The sequence below is a fragment of the Bombina bombina genome, chromosome 2 (assembly GCF_027579735.1).
Source record: "Bombina bombina isolate aBomBom1 chromosome 2, aBomBom1.pri, whole genome shotgun sequence".
Classification (NCBI taxonomy): Eukaryota; Metazoa; Chordata; class Amphibia; order Anura; family Bombinatoridae; genus Bombina; species Bombina bombina.
Window position 1 is genome coordinate 682,278,680 of NC_069500.1, and position 17,936 is coordinate 682,296,615.

Sequence of the window (17,936 nt, forward strand, 5' to 3'; positions counted from 1 at the left end):
CCCTGCTGACACAACATGCATAGTACAGTATCTGTATTGTAGTGGCCACTGTAAAAGTGAAGTTGTCAGATGGTAGCCTTTCTCCCAAAATCTGTATATTTGTGCCCTGCCACCAGATACTGAAAAGTGCTGCCCAGTCTCAAAAAGCAAACTGATTTACAGCAGTTTTAATTATGAATCCAACATGGTAAAAAATACCCCAGAATCCATGTCCAAGGGATGAATCAAGTCGCTCTCCCATCTAAACATTTAGATTAATTTGAATTAAGAAGGGGGATTGATTAGAAGGCACAATATGATCCTACAAATTACGTGTTTTCTTTATATCTTTAATAGCACCCTGGTGCAAACAATGCTCCCAGAAATTCTCATTGTTTAATAATAATAATAATAATAATAATAATAATAATAATAATAATAATAATAATAATATGTGGGAAAATAAAGTAAAGAAAGGAGGTAACATACTAGCAGGTAATCTAGAACCAGGCCTGATACTTGTTTACATACCATCCTGGCTATTCCTCTCGGTTTGTGAAGTAGTTTGGTACAGCCAATCCAATTTAATACACCCTACTCTAGTGAACTCAAAGCAGAGCACAATACAGTGCGCTTCTTCAATTGAGGATGGTGCAGGCTACTCCACATGCATGAACTGTTCAGCAACTTACTAATGCACTATTTCAGAGCAGCTGTAGCATATACTCTTGAAATTTATTAAAGAACTTGGTTATAGAAATACAATAATGAAATACCCTTTGAATAGAGTAATATGATTTGGCATGCAAGAGAATGATTTGTTTGTTCATTTTAGTAGAAAAGAAAGAAATAATTTAGATTCATAATGAAATTAAATCATCTCTAGAAAGACATTCTCAGCATCTCTGCATTTGTGGTCCATTATATTTACTGACGCTGTGGTAGCAAAGATAGCTGGTTATAATATTAAAAGTAGAAGAGCACCCAACATAAAAGACAAAATAGTGTCTGCGCCTTTTTTTTTTTTTTTTTTTTTTTTTTTTTTAGAAAAATGGATGGTATCCCTTACGGTAATGTAAAGTAGGTGAGCATTATGAGTTCAAAACAGTTTTTATTTTAATTTTATAGTGAGTGGTAAAGTGTATAAAATAACATTAAATAGAATGTCTGTAATTTACTGAGATTATCATTTACTTGGCCTGTTGTCCATATTTTGTTTGTTATTGGTAAAATGAGCATTGCTTTAAAGGAAATTACCTTATAACATATGCAAGATACATGTGTAGTAGAAGATATGCAAGATACATGTGTAGTAGAAGATATGCAAGATACATGTGTAGTGGAACATATGCAAGATACATGTGTAGTGGAACATATGCAAGATACATGTGTAGTGGAACATATGCAAGATACATGTGTAGTGGAACATATGCAAGATACATGTGTAGTGGAACATATGCAAGATACATGTGTAGTGGAACATATGCAAGATACATGTGTAGTGGAACATATGCAAGATACATGTGTAGTGGAACATATGCAAGATGCATGTGTAGTGGAACATATGCAAGATGCATGTGTAGTGGAACATATGCAAGATACATGTGTAGTGGAACATATGCAAGATACATGTGTAGTGGAACATATGCAAGATACATGTGTAGTGGAACATATGCAAGATACATGTGTAGTAGAACATATGCAATATACTAAAGAGTTATCAAGCATCTAGTGTAACAAGAAATTTTACAATTTATAATAATTTATGAGTAGTACATTTTAAAGTTTTAGTAATGTGTAGGGCTATTGAAATAGATAATTTTAAAGCATAAACGCAAATAGATCAAACGACTGTTTACCCTGATACCCCAGGGTCTAATTGAGTTATTGTTTTTTGTACATTTTTAGATGATTTTTTTCGAAGATTATTTTGATTTCTCTGTTTGGCTATTATCTAGGCAAATTTCAAATCCTAGTTATAGTTTTTATTTATATAATATATTATTCATTACATGTGAGAACTCATTACAAATAGAACCATATTTTTCTTGGCTTATCTTATCCTGTACTCACCAGAAATAAACTAAGCCCCCAAAGGGAGATGGTCAGACCAAGACTCCTCCTCCTTACCTGTATTATGGTGACTTTTGTTACCAAACACTCCATTCTTATTTATTTCCATGTACAGAATGGACAGCACAATGGCAGTATCTTTTATGCTTTTCCATGCAGACTGCCTGGTGCTTTGGGAAGTGTTGGTTCCTGTCCCAGGCATGGCTTAGCTGAATGGCTTGTGGAGTGGCAGACTAATGCAGGGATATGATGCATTATGTCCTTTAAAATCCTTATGTTTTGTTGCAGATTTGAATTTAAGGCTGTTGTGCATGACTGTTTTGCCATTGGTATTGATTGTTCTAGCCTTCCGTTGTTATCCAGTGGTTGCACCACATTGGAGTATGCAAGGATGGCATCATTGTGTACATGAAAATGAGTACTTTTCTATAGTCTTTCTCATTGGGAATCAGTCAGAAAGGATTGGTGCTTGCATTCACAAGCACCCCACATCACATAGGCACACATGCTCAAATAATGCTTATGGGAGAGGCTAATGGCACCTCAGCAAATTCTTTGCTCATAAAAAAGAGCAGTTCATTATATAAATTATTTATATCAACATACCTTGCCTTTATTTCATTAAGATGGTCAAAGAAACAAAAATTATTAAAAGAGAAGGTCAAGCCTCTAGGGGTTCAGTTTACTTATAACTAATGTATTTTTCTATCTTTTCAGGAACCCCCCACATCCATTTATCAGCATGCTAGAAAACAGACCCGACTGTTGGCCTACTTTTCTGCAACAGTTTTCATCTATCTCTTGGCAGTGTCCTCAAAGGTAATTACATCAGGATTATCATACTTTTGAAAATTATAATATGATAATAAAAAATGTAATATGTAAAGAAGATAGCTTTAACAGCTAATTAAAGGGACATGAAACCCATTTTTGTATGATTCAGATAGAACATGCAATTTTAAATAATTTACTATCTGAATGATGAAAAAACATTTTTGGGTTTCATGTCCCTTTAAAGTGAATGTAAATTTTGATGCTAAAGTGCCCGGTTTTTAAAACTTTGATTAAAAACAGGGGCACTTTAATTCATCAAAATTTTCATTTTACTCCTGCTGTGAAAAAAAACTTACCTTTTAATCTTCACAGCAGCTCCAGCTTCCTCCTCCCGTTTCAAAGCCTCTTCCTGGGTCTAAAATGAGGCATCGGCTTCCTCCAATCACAGCAGTGAATCAGACACTGAATCCCCCGGGGGGGAAGCTGTGATTGGAGGATGACCTATCAATCATTTCTGACATCAGAAATGGCTTGTGAGACCGGAGCAAGCTGGAGCTGCTGTGAAGATTAAAAGGTAAGTTTTTTCTCACAACAGGAGTGAAATGTAAATTTTGATGAATTAAAGTGCCCCTGTTTTTAATCAAAGTTTTAAAAACCGGGCACTTTGGCATCAAAATTTACATTCCCTTTAAGAAAAATAAGGTTGAAGACTTTCATAAGACCAAATTGGAACATTAAGATATCTATGTTTTGTGATAAGAAAAGGATTTGACTGTAAGGCTGGTAGGGAATGTAGCTCACCTTTAAAAAACGTAATCCCAAAAAGTTTTCAAAGTTTCTGTAGTATAAGGTGGCGACAATATATTGTCATAAATACCAATGGTCCATATACTCCTATTAGTAAGATGAAATACAATGATATCAGTGTATATATAAAATATTAATTTATTAAAATAATTGTTAAAAACATGTGATTGACAAAAGTTAAAAAACATTTATTATTATGTAAGAACTGGACACCGGTGTCGGCTAAAAGTTGATCTCTAAGTGGTGTTAATGGGATTAATGGAAATCACATATTACCCACACGTTATACAGTATATATAAATGATGACAACATATATGTGTCATATAAATGTCAGCGGCAATTAATGGCAGCAATGTGTGAGCAGCTCCAAAAAACGAGCAGCTGTAGTGGCAACAATGTTATTTACAAGTTATAAAATGTATATAAATAACAACAACGTATAAGTGACATGTATATGTCAGCAGCAGTTAATGGCAGCAATGTGTGAGTAGTTGCAAAAACGAGCTGCTGTAATAGTAACAGTGTATGAGCAGCTATGGAAAGTGAGCTGCAATCGTGTGTGGGCAGCTGTAGTATACTTGCAACACTGTTGCTAATGACCGCTAAAGATATGTAACTGTCGGTCTTTAATGCAGTTCTTTAGTATCCCAGGGATTTATTATACAACTTTGATAATGTCTCCTATCTGTGGTTTAATTTAACAGATTATTCCGGCGTAGTTGCCCAGTATTACCTGATAGTGTTCCGTGTGGATACACTAATGGATGATGAAACCAGGAGAGGGTCCCCAAGTAATCCGAAGAGGACCTGGCTTGGTGTTTAAACAGATCGCTTTCTGTGTTTCTACTCCACACTAGACCCTGTTTAACTGTTCCGGTCCCTGAAGATATAGCGGTCTTGCTATTTTGAGTGTCTCTGTTGTGTGATGATATTCACCTCTTCTCTGCGGTCTGTTAGTAACCGCTAGTAACAATGAGGTGTCTGTTCAGCTTTCCGGACCCCTATTGAAGTTTGGGTAATCTTAATTTTTTTCTTCACGGTCTGTTATTAACCGCTTGCTATATTGGGGTAGCGGTCCAGCTTTACGTACCAATTTAGAGCTGGTGATGTACCTGAGAGTGATCCGTATTCTACCGCTCACTTCTCCACACTTGGCTTTTTTCCTTCTCGATCGGTGTATCTGGTATCCTTGTAAACTGGTTTACATTAATCAAAGTTTGAAATTTATTGATTTTGCATGCAGGGGCAAAGGATAAACCCTTACTCAGGACAGATTTTTGTTCATAATTTAAGACTAGCTTACTTAGATTGAATATTCCCTTAGGTTCTACTTCGATTTCTTTGTTGCTTTTTTTGGCTCCACCTCCCCTTCCTCTATTTCCTCTAACCTTCTTTTGCCCTTTGGAGGATCGTGGGTTTGATTCTTCTAAAAAATTATTTCTGGAGGTGTGTGCTTTTGCTGTGGTTGTCGGTGTTCTATTACCCTCATTTTCATGAATCAGTGCATTAAATCTGTTATGCGTGTCTATATTTCTATTTCTCTTGTTAAGTGTATCCAGTCCACGGATCATCCATTACTTATGGAATATATTCTCCTTCCCAACAGGAAGCTGCAAGAGTCCACCTACAGCAAAGCTGCTATATAGCTCCTCCCCTAACTGCCATATTCAGTCATTCTCTTGCAAGCCTCAACATAGATAGGAGGTCGTGAGAGTCTGTGGTGCTTTCTACTTAGTTTATTCTTCAATCAAAAGTTTGTTATTTTTAAATGGCACCGGAGTGTGCTGTTTATCTCAGGCAGTATTTGGAAGAAGAATCTGCCTGCGTTTTTCTATGATCTTAGCAGACGTATCCATTTGCTGTTCTCACACATTCTGAGGAGTGAGGTACTTCAGAGGGGGAATGGCGTGCAGGTTTTCCTGCAGATAAGGTATGTGCAGTAAAATATTTTTCTAGGAATGGAATTGACTAAGAAAATACTGCTGATACCGAAGTAATGTAAGTAAAGCCTTAAATGCAGCGATAGCGACTGGTATCAGGCTTATTAATAGAGATACATACTCTTGTAAAATGTGTTTTAAAACGTTTGCTGGCATGTTTAATCGTTTTTTAACATATGTTTGGTGATAAAACTTATTGGGGCCTAAGTTTTTTCCACATGGCTGGCTTAAATTTTGCATAGAAACAGTTAACTGAAGCTTCCCACTGTTGGCTGTGGCAGTTTGTTGTGTCTGTTTTTAAAAACGTCTGTCATTTTTTTTTAATTTTTTTTTTTTGATCTGTTTTTTGCATTAAGGGGTTAATCATCCATTTGCAAGTGGGTGCAATGCTCTGTTACCTTATTACATGTACTGTAAAAATTTCGTTTGTTTTACTGCCTTTTTTTCACTGTTTTTCAAATTTTGACAAAATTTGTTTCTCTTAAAGGCACAGTAACGTTTTATATATTTGCTTGTTAACTTGATTTAAAGTGTTTTCCAAGCTTACTAGTCTCATTATTAGTCTGTTCTAACATGTCTGACATAGAGGAAGCTCTGTGTTCATTATGTTTTAAAGCCATGGTGGAACCCCATCTTAGAATGTGTACCAGATGTACTGATTTCATGTTAAACAATAAAGATCATTTTTTGTCTTTAAAAACATTATCACCAGAGGATTCTGTCGTGGGGGTAGTTATGCCGACTAACTCTCCCCACGTGTCAGACCTTTTGACTCCCGCTTTAGGGACTCACGCTCAAATGGCGCCAAGTACATCAAGGGCACCCATATCGTTTCTTTTACCAGGGGATTCTGTCGAGGGGAAAGTTATGCCGACTAACTCTCCCCACGTGTCAGACCCTTCGACAAGGGCGCCCATAGCGTTTATTTTACAAGACATGGCAAAGGTGGTGAATAATATTCTGGCAGCAGTATTAGTCAGACTACCTGAAATTAAAAGAAAGCAGTTAGCTCTGGGGGTAGATACAGAGCATACAGATGCTTTAAGAACCATGTATGATACTACATCACAATATGCTTAGTCTGTGGGTGATTTTTTTTTTGACTCAGGGAAGATGATTTAACCTGATTCTGATATTTCTACATTTAAAATTTATGCTTGAGAACCTCCACTTGTTGCTCAGGGAGGCTTTGGCTGCTCTGAATGAATGTGTACAATCGCAGGGCCAGAGAAATTGTGTAGACTGGATAAATAATATGCAGTGCCGGTGTGTACTGATGTTTTTTCCAATACCTAAAGAGGTTTACTAAAAATTTTTTTAATAAGGAATGGGATAGACCAGGTGTGCCGTTCCCTTCCCCTCCTATTTTTTAGAAGAATGTTTTCTAATAGTTACCACCACACGGGACTTCTGGCAGACAGTTCCTAAGGTGGAGAGAAGAGTTTCTACTCTAGCTAAGCGTACCACTACCTCTGACGAGGACAGTTGTGCTTTTTAGATCCAATGGATAAAAAATGTTTATTCAACAGGGTTTTATCCTGCAGCCCCTTGCATACATTGCTTCTGTCACTGCTGCTGCAGCGTTCTGGGTTGAGTCTCTTGATGAGGCTTTACAGTTAAGCGACTCCATTGGATGAATATATTTGACAAGCTTATGCTAGCCAATTCCTTTGTTTTCTGATGCCTTGTTCATTTGACTAGACTAACGGCTAAGAATTATGTTTTCTTTCATGTAATTAGCAAGAGTCCATGAGCTAGTGACGTATGGGATATACATTCCTACCAGGAGGGGCAAAGTTTCCCAAACCTTAAAATGCCTATAAATACACCCCTCACCACACCCACAATTCAGTTTTACAAACTTTGCCTCCGATGGAGGTGGTGAAGTAAGTTTGTGCTAGATTCTACGTTGATATGCGCTCCGCAGCAAGTTGGAGCCCGGTTTTCCTCTCAGCGTGCAGTGAATGTCAGAGGGATGTGAGGAGAGTATTGCCTATTTGAATGCAGTGATCTCCTTCTACGGGGTCTATTTCATAGGTTCTCTGTTATCGGTCGTAGAGATTCATCTCTTACCTCCCTTTTCAGATCGACGATATACTCTTATATATACCATTACCTCTGCTGATTCTCGTTTCAGTACTGGTTTGGCTTTCTACAAACATGTAGATGAGTGTCCTGGGGTAAGTAAATCTTATTTTCTGTGACACTCTAAGCTATGGTTGGGCACTTTGTTTATAAAGTTCTAAATATATGTATTCAAACATTTATTTGCCTTGACTCAGAATGTTCAACATTCCTTATTTTTCAGACAGTCAGTTTCATATTTGGGATAAATGCATTTGTTTCAATCATTTTTTCTTACCTTAAAAAATTTGACTTTTTCCCTGTGGGCTGTTAGGCTCGCGGGGGCAGAAAATGCTTCATTTTATTGCGTCATTCTTGGCGCGGACTTTTTTGGCGCAAATTTTTTTTTTTTCTGTTTCCGGCGTCATACGTGTCGCCGGAAGTTGCGTCATTTTTTGACGTTTTTTGCGTCAAAAATGTCGGCGTTCCGGATGTGGCGTCATTTTTGGCGGCAAAAGCATTTAGGCGCCAAATAATGTGGGCGTCTTTTTTGGCGCTAAAAAATATGGGCGTCACTTTTGTCTCCACATTATTTAAGTCACATTATTTATTGCTTCTGGTTGCTAGAAGCTTGTTCACTGGCATTTTTTTCCCATTCCTGAAACTGTCATTTAAGGAATTTGATCAATTTTGCTTTATATGTTGTTTTTTTCTTTTACATATTGCAAGATGTTCCACGTTGCAACTGAGTCAGAAGATACTTCAGGAAAATCACTGCCCAGTGCTGGAGCTACCAAGCTAAGTGTATCTGCTATAAACTTTTGGTATCTGTTTCTCCAGCTGTTGTTTGTATTGCATGTCATGTCAAACTTATTAATGCAGATAAAATTTCCTTTAGTACTGTTACATTACCTGTTGCTGTTCCGTCAACATCTAATTTTCAGAGTGTTCCTGATAACATAAGAGATTTTATTTTTTAAATCCATTAAGAAGGCTATGTCTGTTATTTCTCCTTCTAGTATACATAAAAGTCTTTTAAAACTTCTCTTTTTTCAGATGAATTTTTAAATGAACATCATCATTCTGATACTGATAATGGTTCTTCTGGTTCAGAGGTTTCTGTCTCAGAGGTTGATGCTGATAAATCTTTGTATTTGTTCAAGATGGAATTTATTCGTTCTTTACTTAAAGAAGTATTATTTGCATTAGAAATAGAGAATTCTGGTCCTCTTGATACTAAATGTAAATGTTTAAATAAGGTTTTTAAATCTCCTGTAGTTATTCCAGAAGTGTTATCTCCCTGATGCTATTTCTGAAGTAATTTCCAGGGAATGGAATGGGTAATTTATTTACTCCTTCTAGACGTTTAAGCAATTATATCCTGTGCCATCTGACAGATTAGAGTTTTTTGGGACAAAAATCCCTAAGGTTATGGGGCTGTCTCTACTCCTGCTAATGTACTACTATTCCTACGGCAGATAGTACTTCATTTAAGGATCCTTTAGATAGGAAAATTGAATCCTTTCTAAGAAAAGCTTACTTATGTTCAGATAATCTTCTTAGACCTGCTATATTTTTAGCGGATGTTGCTGCAGCTTCAACTTTTTGGTTAGAAGCTTTAGCGCAACAAGTAACAGATCATAATTTTATAGCATTATTATTATTCTATAACATGCTAATAATTTTATTGGTGATACCATCTTTTGATATCATTAGAGTTGATGTCAGGTATATGTCTCTAGCTATTTTAGCTAGAAAAGCTTAAACTTGGAATGCTGATATGTCTTCTAAGTCAACTTTGCTTTCCCTTTCTTTCCAGGGTAAATAATCATTTTCGTTCCTTTCCTCACAACAAGGAACAAAAGCCTGATCCTTCATCCTCAGGAGCGGTATCAGTTTGGAAACTATTTCCAGTTTGGAATATATCCAAGCCTTATAGAAACCTATAGCCAGCTCCTAAGTACCTATGAAGGTGCGGCCCTTATTCCAGCTCAGCTGGTATGGGGCAGATTACGTTTTCTTCAAAGAAATTTGGATCAATTCCGTTCTCAATCTCTGGTTTCAGAACATTGTTTCAGAAAGGTACAGAATTGGCTTCAAGTTAAGGCCTCCTGCTAAGAGATTTTTTTCTTTCCCGTGTCCCAGTTAACACAGCAAAGGCTCAGCATTTCTGAAATGTGTTTCAGATCTAGAGTTGGCTGGAGTATTTATGCCAGTTCCAGTTCTGGAACAGGGGCTGGGGTTTTATTTTATCTCTTCATTGTACCAAAGAAGGTCAATTCCTTCAGACCAGTTCCGGATCTATCATTATTGAATCGTTATGTTAGGATACCAACATTCAAGATGGTTACTGTAGGACTATCCTGCCTTTTTGTTTAGCAAGGGCATTATATGTCTACAATAGATTTACAGGATGTGTATCTGCACATTCCGATTCATCCAGATCACTTTTAGTGTCTGAGATTCTCTTTTTAGACAAGCATTACCAGTTTTTTGGCTCTACCGTTTGGCCTAGCCTCAGTTCCAAGAATTTTTTTCAAAGGTTCTCGGTGCCCTTCTTTCTGTAATCAGAGAACAGGGTTTTGGTATTTCCTTATTTGGACGATATCTTGGTACTTGCTCAGTCTTCTCATTTTCGAAGAATCTCATACGAATCGACTTGTGTTGTTTCTTCAAGTTCATGGTTGGAGGATCAATTTACCAATCAATTCACTGATTCCTCAGACAAGGGTAACCTTTTTAGGTTTCTAGATAGATTCAGTGTCTATGACTCTGTCCTTGTCAGACAAGGGAAGTTTAACATTGATATCAGCTTGTCAAAACCTTCAGTCACAATCATTCCCTTTGGTAGCCTTATGCATGGAAATGTTGGGTCTTAGGACTGCCGCATCAGATGCGATCTCCTTTGCTCGTTTTCACATGCGACCTCTTCAGCTCTGTATGCTGAACCAATGGTGCAGGGATTACTCAAAGATATCTCAATTAATATCTTTAAACCGATTTTACGACACTCTCTGACATGGTGGACAGATCACCATCGTTTAGTTCAGGGGGCTTCTTGTTCTTCCGACCTGGACTATAATCTCAACAGATGCAAGTCTTACAGGTTGGGGAGCTGTGTGGGGGTATCTGACGGCACAAGGGGTTTGGGAATCTCAGGAGGTGAGATTTCCGATCAATATTTTGGAACTCCGTGCAATTTTCAGAGCTCTTCAGTCTTGGCCTCTTCTGAAGAGAGAGTTGTTCATTTGTTTTCAGATAGACAATGTCACAACTGTGGCATACATCAATCATCAAGGAGGGACTCACAGTCCTCTGGCTATGAAAGAAGTATCTCGAATTTTGGTTTGGGCGGAATCCAGCTCCTGTCTAATATCTGCGGTTCATATCCCAGGTATGGACAATTGGAAAGCGGATTATCTCAGTCGCCAAACGTTGCATCCGGGCGAATGGTCTCTTCACCCAGAGGTATTTCTTCAGATTATTCAAATAGAAATAGATCTGATGGCTTCTCATCTAAACAAGAAACTTCCCAGGTATCTGTCCAGATCCCGGGATCCTCAGGCGGAGGCAGTGGATGCATTATCACTTCCTTGGAAGTATCATCCTGCCTATATCTTTCCGCCTCTAGTTCTTCTTCCAAGAGTAATCTCCAAGATTCTGAAGGAATGCTCGTTTGTTCTGCTGGTAGCTCCGGCATGGCCTCACAGGTTTTGGTATGCGGATCTTGTCCGGATGGCCTCTTGCCAACCGTGGACTCTTCCGTTAAGACCAGACCTTCTGTCTCAAGGTCCTTTTTTCCATCAGGATCTGAAATCCTTAAATTTAAAGGTATGGAGATTGAACGCTTGATTCTTGGTCAAAGAGGTTTCTCTGACTCTGTGATTAATACTATGTTTCAGGCTCGTAAATCTGTATCCAGAGAGATATATTATAGAGTCTGGAAGACTTATATTTCTTGGTGTCTTTCTCATCATTTTTCTTGGCATTCTTTTAGAATACCGAGAATATTACAGTTTCTTCAGGATGGTTTAGATAAGGGTTTGTCCGCAAGTTCCTTGAAAGGACAAATCTCTGCTCTTTCTGTTCTTTTTCACAGAAAGATTGCTATTCTTCCTGATATTCATTGTTTTGTACAAGCTTTGGTTCGTATAAAGCCTGTCATTAAGTCAATTTCTCCTCCTTGGAGTTTGAATTTGGTTCTGGGGGCTCTTCAAGCTCCTCCATTTGAACCTATGCATTCATTGGACATTAAATTACTTTCTTGGAAAGTTTTGTTCCTTTTGGCCATCTCTTCTGCCAGAAGAGTTTCTGAATTATCTGCTCTTTCTTGTGAGTCTCCTTTTCTGATTTTTCATCAGGATAAGGCGGTGTTGCGAACTTCTTTTGAATTTTTACCTAAAGTTGTGAATTCCAACAACATTAGTAGAGAAATTGTGGTTCCTTCATTATGTCCTAATCCTAAGAATTCTAAGGAGAAATCGTTGCATTCTTTGGATGTTGTTAGAGCTTTGAAATATTATGTTGAAGCTATAAGGCGGTGTTGCGAACTTCTTTTGAATTTTTACCTAAGTTGTGAATTCCAACAACATTAGTAGAGACATTGTGGTTCCTTCATTATGTCCTAATCCTAAGAATTCTAAGGAGAAATCGTTGCATTCTTTGGATATTGTTAGAGCTTTGAAATATTATGTTGAAGCTACTAAGTCTTTCCGAAAGACTTCTAGTTTATTTGTTATCTTTTCCGGTTCTAGAAAGGCCAGAAAACTTCTGCCATTTCTTTGGCATCTTGGTTGAAATCTTTAATTCATCTTGCCTATGTTGAGTCGGGTAAAACTCCGCCTCAGAGGATTACAGCTCATTCTACTAGGTCAGTTTCTACTTCCTGGGCGTTTAGGAATGAAGCTTCGGTTGATCAGATTTGCAAAGCGGCAACTTGGTCCTCTTTGCATACTTTTACCAAATTCTACCATTTTGATGTATTTTCTTCTTCTGAAGCAGTTTTTGGTAGAAAAGTACTTCAGGCAGCGGTTTCAGTTTGAATCTTCTGCTTATGTTTTTCATTAAACTTTATTTTGGGTGTGGATTATTTTCAGCAGGAATTGGCTGTCTTTATTTTATCCCTCCCTCTCTAGTGACTCTTGTGTGGAAAGATCCACATCTTGGGTAGTCATTATCCCATACGTCACTAGCTCATGGACTCTTGCTAATTACATGAAAGAAAACATAATTTATGTAAGAACTTACCTGATAAATTCATTTCTTTCATATTAGCAAGAGTCCATGAGGCCCGCCCTTTTTTGTGGTGGTTATGATTTTTTTGTATAAAGCACAATTATTCCAATTCCTTATTTTATATGCTTTCGCACTTTTTTCTTATCACCCCACTTCTTGGCTATTCGTTAAACTGAATTGTGGGTGTGGTGAGGGGTGTATTTATAGGCATTTTAAGGTTTGGGAAACTTTGCCCCTCCTGGTAGGAATGTATATCCCATACGTCACTAGCTCATGGACTCTTGCTAATATGAAAGAAATGAATTTATCAGGTAAGTTCTTACATAAATTATGTTTTTTACTATACTGGCGCGCAGAGCGCTATGGCTTATATCATGGTCAGCTGTCGTGACTTTAATAAATAAGCTACTTAACTTCCCTTCAAGGGGCAGACCCTATTCGGGCCTGGTTTGAAGGAGATTATTGCTTATATCACTGGAGGAAAAGGTCATGCCCTTCCTCAGGATAGGTCTAAATCAAGGGCAAAAAAAAAAAAAAAAAAAAAAGTCTAATTTTCGTACCTTTTAAAAACTTCAGGGCAGGTGTGGCATCCTCTTCCTCTAAGGCAAAACAAGAGGGAATTTTTGCTCAGTCCAAGGCGGTCTGGAGACAATCGGACCTGGAACAAAGATAAGCAGGCCAAGGAGCCTGCTGCTGCCTCTAAGGCAGCATAAAGGAACGGACCCCTATCCGGTAACGGATCCTATAGGGGGCAGACTTTCATTCTTTGCCCAGGCGTGGGCAAGAGATGCCCAGGATCCCTAGGCATTGGAATTTATATCCCAGAGATATCTTCTGGATTTCAAAGATTCCCCCCCAAAAAAAGGGGAGATTTCGCCTTTCACAATTATCTGCAAACCAGATAAAGAAGGAGGCATTCTTACATTGTGTACGAGATCCATCCAGTTCCAAGAGAGGAACAGGGACAGAGTTTTTACTCAAATCTGTTTGTGGTTTCCAAGGAGAGGGAACCTTCAGACCTATTTTGGATCTAAAGATCTTAAACAAATTCCTCAGAATTCCGTCATTTAAGATGGAAACTATTCGTACCATCTTAACTATGATCCAGGAGAGTCAATAGAGGACTACAATGGATTTGAAGGATGCTTATCCTCACATTGTAATGCATAAAGATCACCATTGTTTTTCAGGTTTGCCTTTCTAGACAGGCATTACCAGTTTGTAGCTCTTTCCTTTGGGATATCTACAGCCCCAAGAATCTTTATGGAGGTTCTGGGGTCGCTTTGGCGGTCCTTAGACCGCGGGGCATAGAAGTGGCCCCTTATTTAGACGACATCCTGATACAGGCGTCAAACATCCAAATTGCCCAGTCTCATACGGACGTAGTACTGGCATTTCTGAGATCACATGGGTGGAAAGTGAACAAGGAAAGAGTTCTCTATCCCCAATCTCAAGGGTTTCCCTCCTAGGGACTCTGATAGATTCTGTAGAAATGAAAATTTACCTGACGGAGTCCAGGTTGTCAAAGTTTCTAAATTTCTGCCGTGTTTTTTTCATCCCATCCGCGCCCTTCGGTGGCTCAGTACATGAATGAAATCGGCTTAATGGTAGCGGCAAGGGACATAGTACCGTTTGCACGTCTACATTTCAGACCGCTGCAACTATGCATGCTCAGTCAGAGGAACGGGGATTACACAGATTTGTCCCCCTGTTAAACCTGGACCAAGAGACCAGAGATTCTCTTCTCTGGTGACTATGTCGGGTCCATCTGTCCAAGGGTATGACCTTCCGCAGGTCAGATGGGACAATTGTTACAATAGATGCCAGCCTTTTAGGTTGGGATGCAGTCTGGAACTCCCTGAAGGCTCAGGGATAGTGGACTTAGGAGGAGACCCTCCTTCTAAATATTCTGGAACTGGGAGTGATATTCCATGCTCTTCAGACTTGGCCTCAGTTAGAAACTCTGAGGTACATCATACTCAGTCGGACAATATACACGACTGTGGCTTACATCAGCCATCAAGGGGGAACAGAAGTTCCCTAGCGATGTTAGAAGTCTTACAATAATTCACTGGACAGAGACTCACTCTTGTCTATCAGCTATCCATATCCCAGGTGTTGAGAACTGGGAGGTGGATTTTCTAAGTCGTCAGACTTTTCTTCCGGGGGAGTGGGATTTCCTCCGGAGGTCAAGACCAAGCAGGAGAGGGCTTTGGTGTTTTTGACAGCGCCTGCGTAGCCACGCAGGACCTGATATGCAGATCTGGTGGACATGTCATCCTTTCCATCACGGTCTCTGCTTCTGAGACAGGTCCCTCTACCTCAGGGTCCTTTCAACCATCTAAATAGAATCAATCTGAGATGGACTGCCTGGAGACTGAACGCTTGATGTTATCAAAGCATGGCTTCTCCGAGTCAGTCATTGATACCTTAATACAGACATGAAAGCCTGTCTCTAGGAAAATTGAACATAGATATGGTGTAAATATCTGATTGTTATGAATCCAAGGGTTACTCATGGAGTAAAGTCTGGATTCCCAGGATATTATCTTTTCTCCAAGATGTTTTTGAGAAAAGGGTTGTCGGCTAATTCCTTAAAAGGGGACAGATTTTTACTCTGTCTATTTTTTTGCACAAGCGTCTGGCAGGTATTCTAGACGTTCAGGCATTTGGTCAGGCTTTGGTTAGATCCAAGCCTGTGTTTAAAACTGTTGCTCCGCCATGGAGCTTAAACCTGATTCTTAAGGTTCTTCAAGAAGTTCCGTTTGAACCTTTTTTGTTCCATAGATATCAATCTTTATCTTGGAAAGTTCCTTTTGGGTAGCTAATTCCTCGACTCGTAGAGTCTCCAAGTTATCTGTGTTACAATGTGATTCTCCTTATCTGGTCCTTCGTACGGATAAGGTAGTCCTGCGTACCAACCTGGGTTTTTTCCTAAGGTGGTATCTAACAAGTACATCACTCAAGAGATAGTTGTTCCATGCTTGTATCCTAATCCTTCCTCAAAGAAGGAACGTCTATTACACAATATTGGACGTGGTTTGTGCTTTAAAGTTTTACTTACAAGCTACTACAGTTTTCATCAAACATTCACCTTGTTTGTTGTCTATTCTGGACAGAGGAGAGGTCAAAAGACTTCAGCAGCCTCTCTGTCTTTTTGGTTAAAAAGCATAATTCATTTAGCTTATGAGACTGCTGGACAGCAGCCTCCTGAAGGGATTACAGCTCATTCTACTAGAGCTGTGGTTTTCACTTGGGCCTTTTTTAAATGTGGCTTCTGTTGAACAGATTTACAAGACGGAGTCTTGGTCTGCGCTTCATACTTTTCAAATTTAACAAATTTGATACCTTGCTTCTTCGGAGGCTATTTTTGGGAGAAAGGGTTTTTTACAGGCAGTGGTAACTTCCGTTTAAGTACCTGCCTTGTCCCTCCCATCATCCGTGTACTTTAGCTTTGGTATTGGTATTCCATAAGTAATGGATGATCCGTGGACTGGATACACTTAACAAGAGAAAACATAATTTATGCTTACCTGATAAATTTATTTCTCTTGTAGTGTATCCAGTCCACGGCCCGCCCTGTCACTTTAAGGCAGGTAATTTTTTCATTTGAACTACAGTCACCACTGCACCCTATGGTTTTTCCTTTCTCTGCATGTTTTCGGTCGAATGACTGAATATGGCAGTTAGGGGAGGAGCTATATAGCAGCTTTGCTGTGGGTGGACTCTTGCAGCTTCCTGTTGGGAAGGAGAATATATTCCATAAGTAATGGATGATCCGTGGACTGGATACACTACAAGAGAAATAAATTTATCAGGTAAGCATAAATTATGTTTTTCCAATTGGTGACCGTATTGATCATATCTATCTGATGTGTGCTGATCTTTATTTCTTGGTGAATGTGTCCTTTTATAATGTTCTTTAGGTGTATCTTTAGGTGTATCCCAATCAGTCTTATCGGTGTGCTTGTTTCTCCAACTTGTCTGTGTATTGTGTTCATCATATCTATGGTATGGTGTCCATTTATTCTCTGTGTAAGTTTTTTGGTATGTGTGTGGTTCCCCACTCTCATGGTTTCATCATCCATTAGTGTATCCACACGGAACACTATCAGGTAATACTGGGCAACTAAGCCGGAATAATCTGTTACATTAAACCACAGATAGGAGACATTATCAAAGTTGTATAATAAATCCCTGGGATACTAAAGAACTGCATTAAAGACCGACAGTTACATATCTTTAGCGGTCATTAGCAACAGTGTTGCAATTTTAATACAGCTGCCCACACACGATTGCAGCTCACTTTCCATAGCTGCTCATACACTGTTACTATTACAGCAGCTCGTTTTTGGAACTACTCACACATTGCTGCCATTAACTGCTGCTGACATATACATGTCACTTATACGTTGCTGTTATTTATATACATTTTATAACTTGTAAATAACATTGTTGCCACTACAGCTGCTCGTTTTTTGGAGCTGCTCACACATTGCTGCCATTAATTGCCGCTGACATTTATATGCCACATATATGTTGTCATCATTTATATATACTGTATAACGTGTGGGTAATATGTGATTTCCATTAATCCCATTAACACCACTTAGAGATCCACTTTTAGCCGACACCGGTGTCCAGTTCTTACATACTAATGAATGTTTTTTAACTTTTGTCAATCACATGTTTTTTAACAATTATTTTAATAAATTAATATTTTATATATACCCTGATATCATTGTATTTCATCTTACTAATAGGAGTATATGGACCATTGGTATTTATGACAATATACAGCATTCATAATACCATTTTTTACATTTATAGTAGACTAAGCATTTGATTTTATTGTATCTATTAATACCGTTGGGAACAGCAACTTTTTGCGCCACCTTATACTACAGAAGATATCTATGTTTGAAGAGACTAAATTACAGTGGGATATTTGGACTCTCAAAAAATATGCAGATCTTTACAAGATATCTAGTGGACTACATTTAAATAAATTTCCTATTTTTCTTACAGATAAGACTTTTATGAATGATTTAAATAATGTGTTA

General features: G+C 38.4%; 1 protein-coding gene across 1 annotated transcript in view; it reads left to right on the plus strand.

Annotated features, from left to right (window-relative positions):
* FOCAD (focadhesin) overlaps nt 1-17,936 on the plus strand; it is a 1,237,844-nt gene that overhangs the window by 261,861 nt on the left and 958,047 nt on the right. Inside the window, 1 exon segment of the mRNA XM_053702659.1 lies at nt 2,770-2,871. Coding sequence (XP_053558634.1) covers nt 2,770-2,871 — 102 coding nt within the window.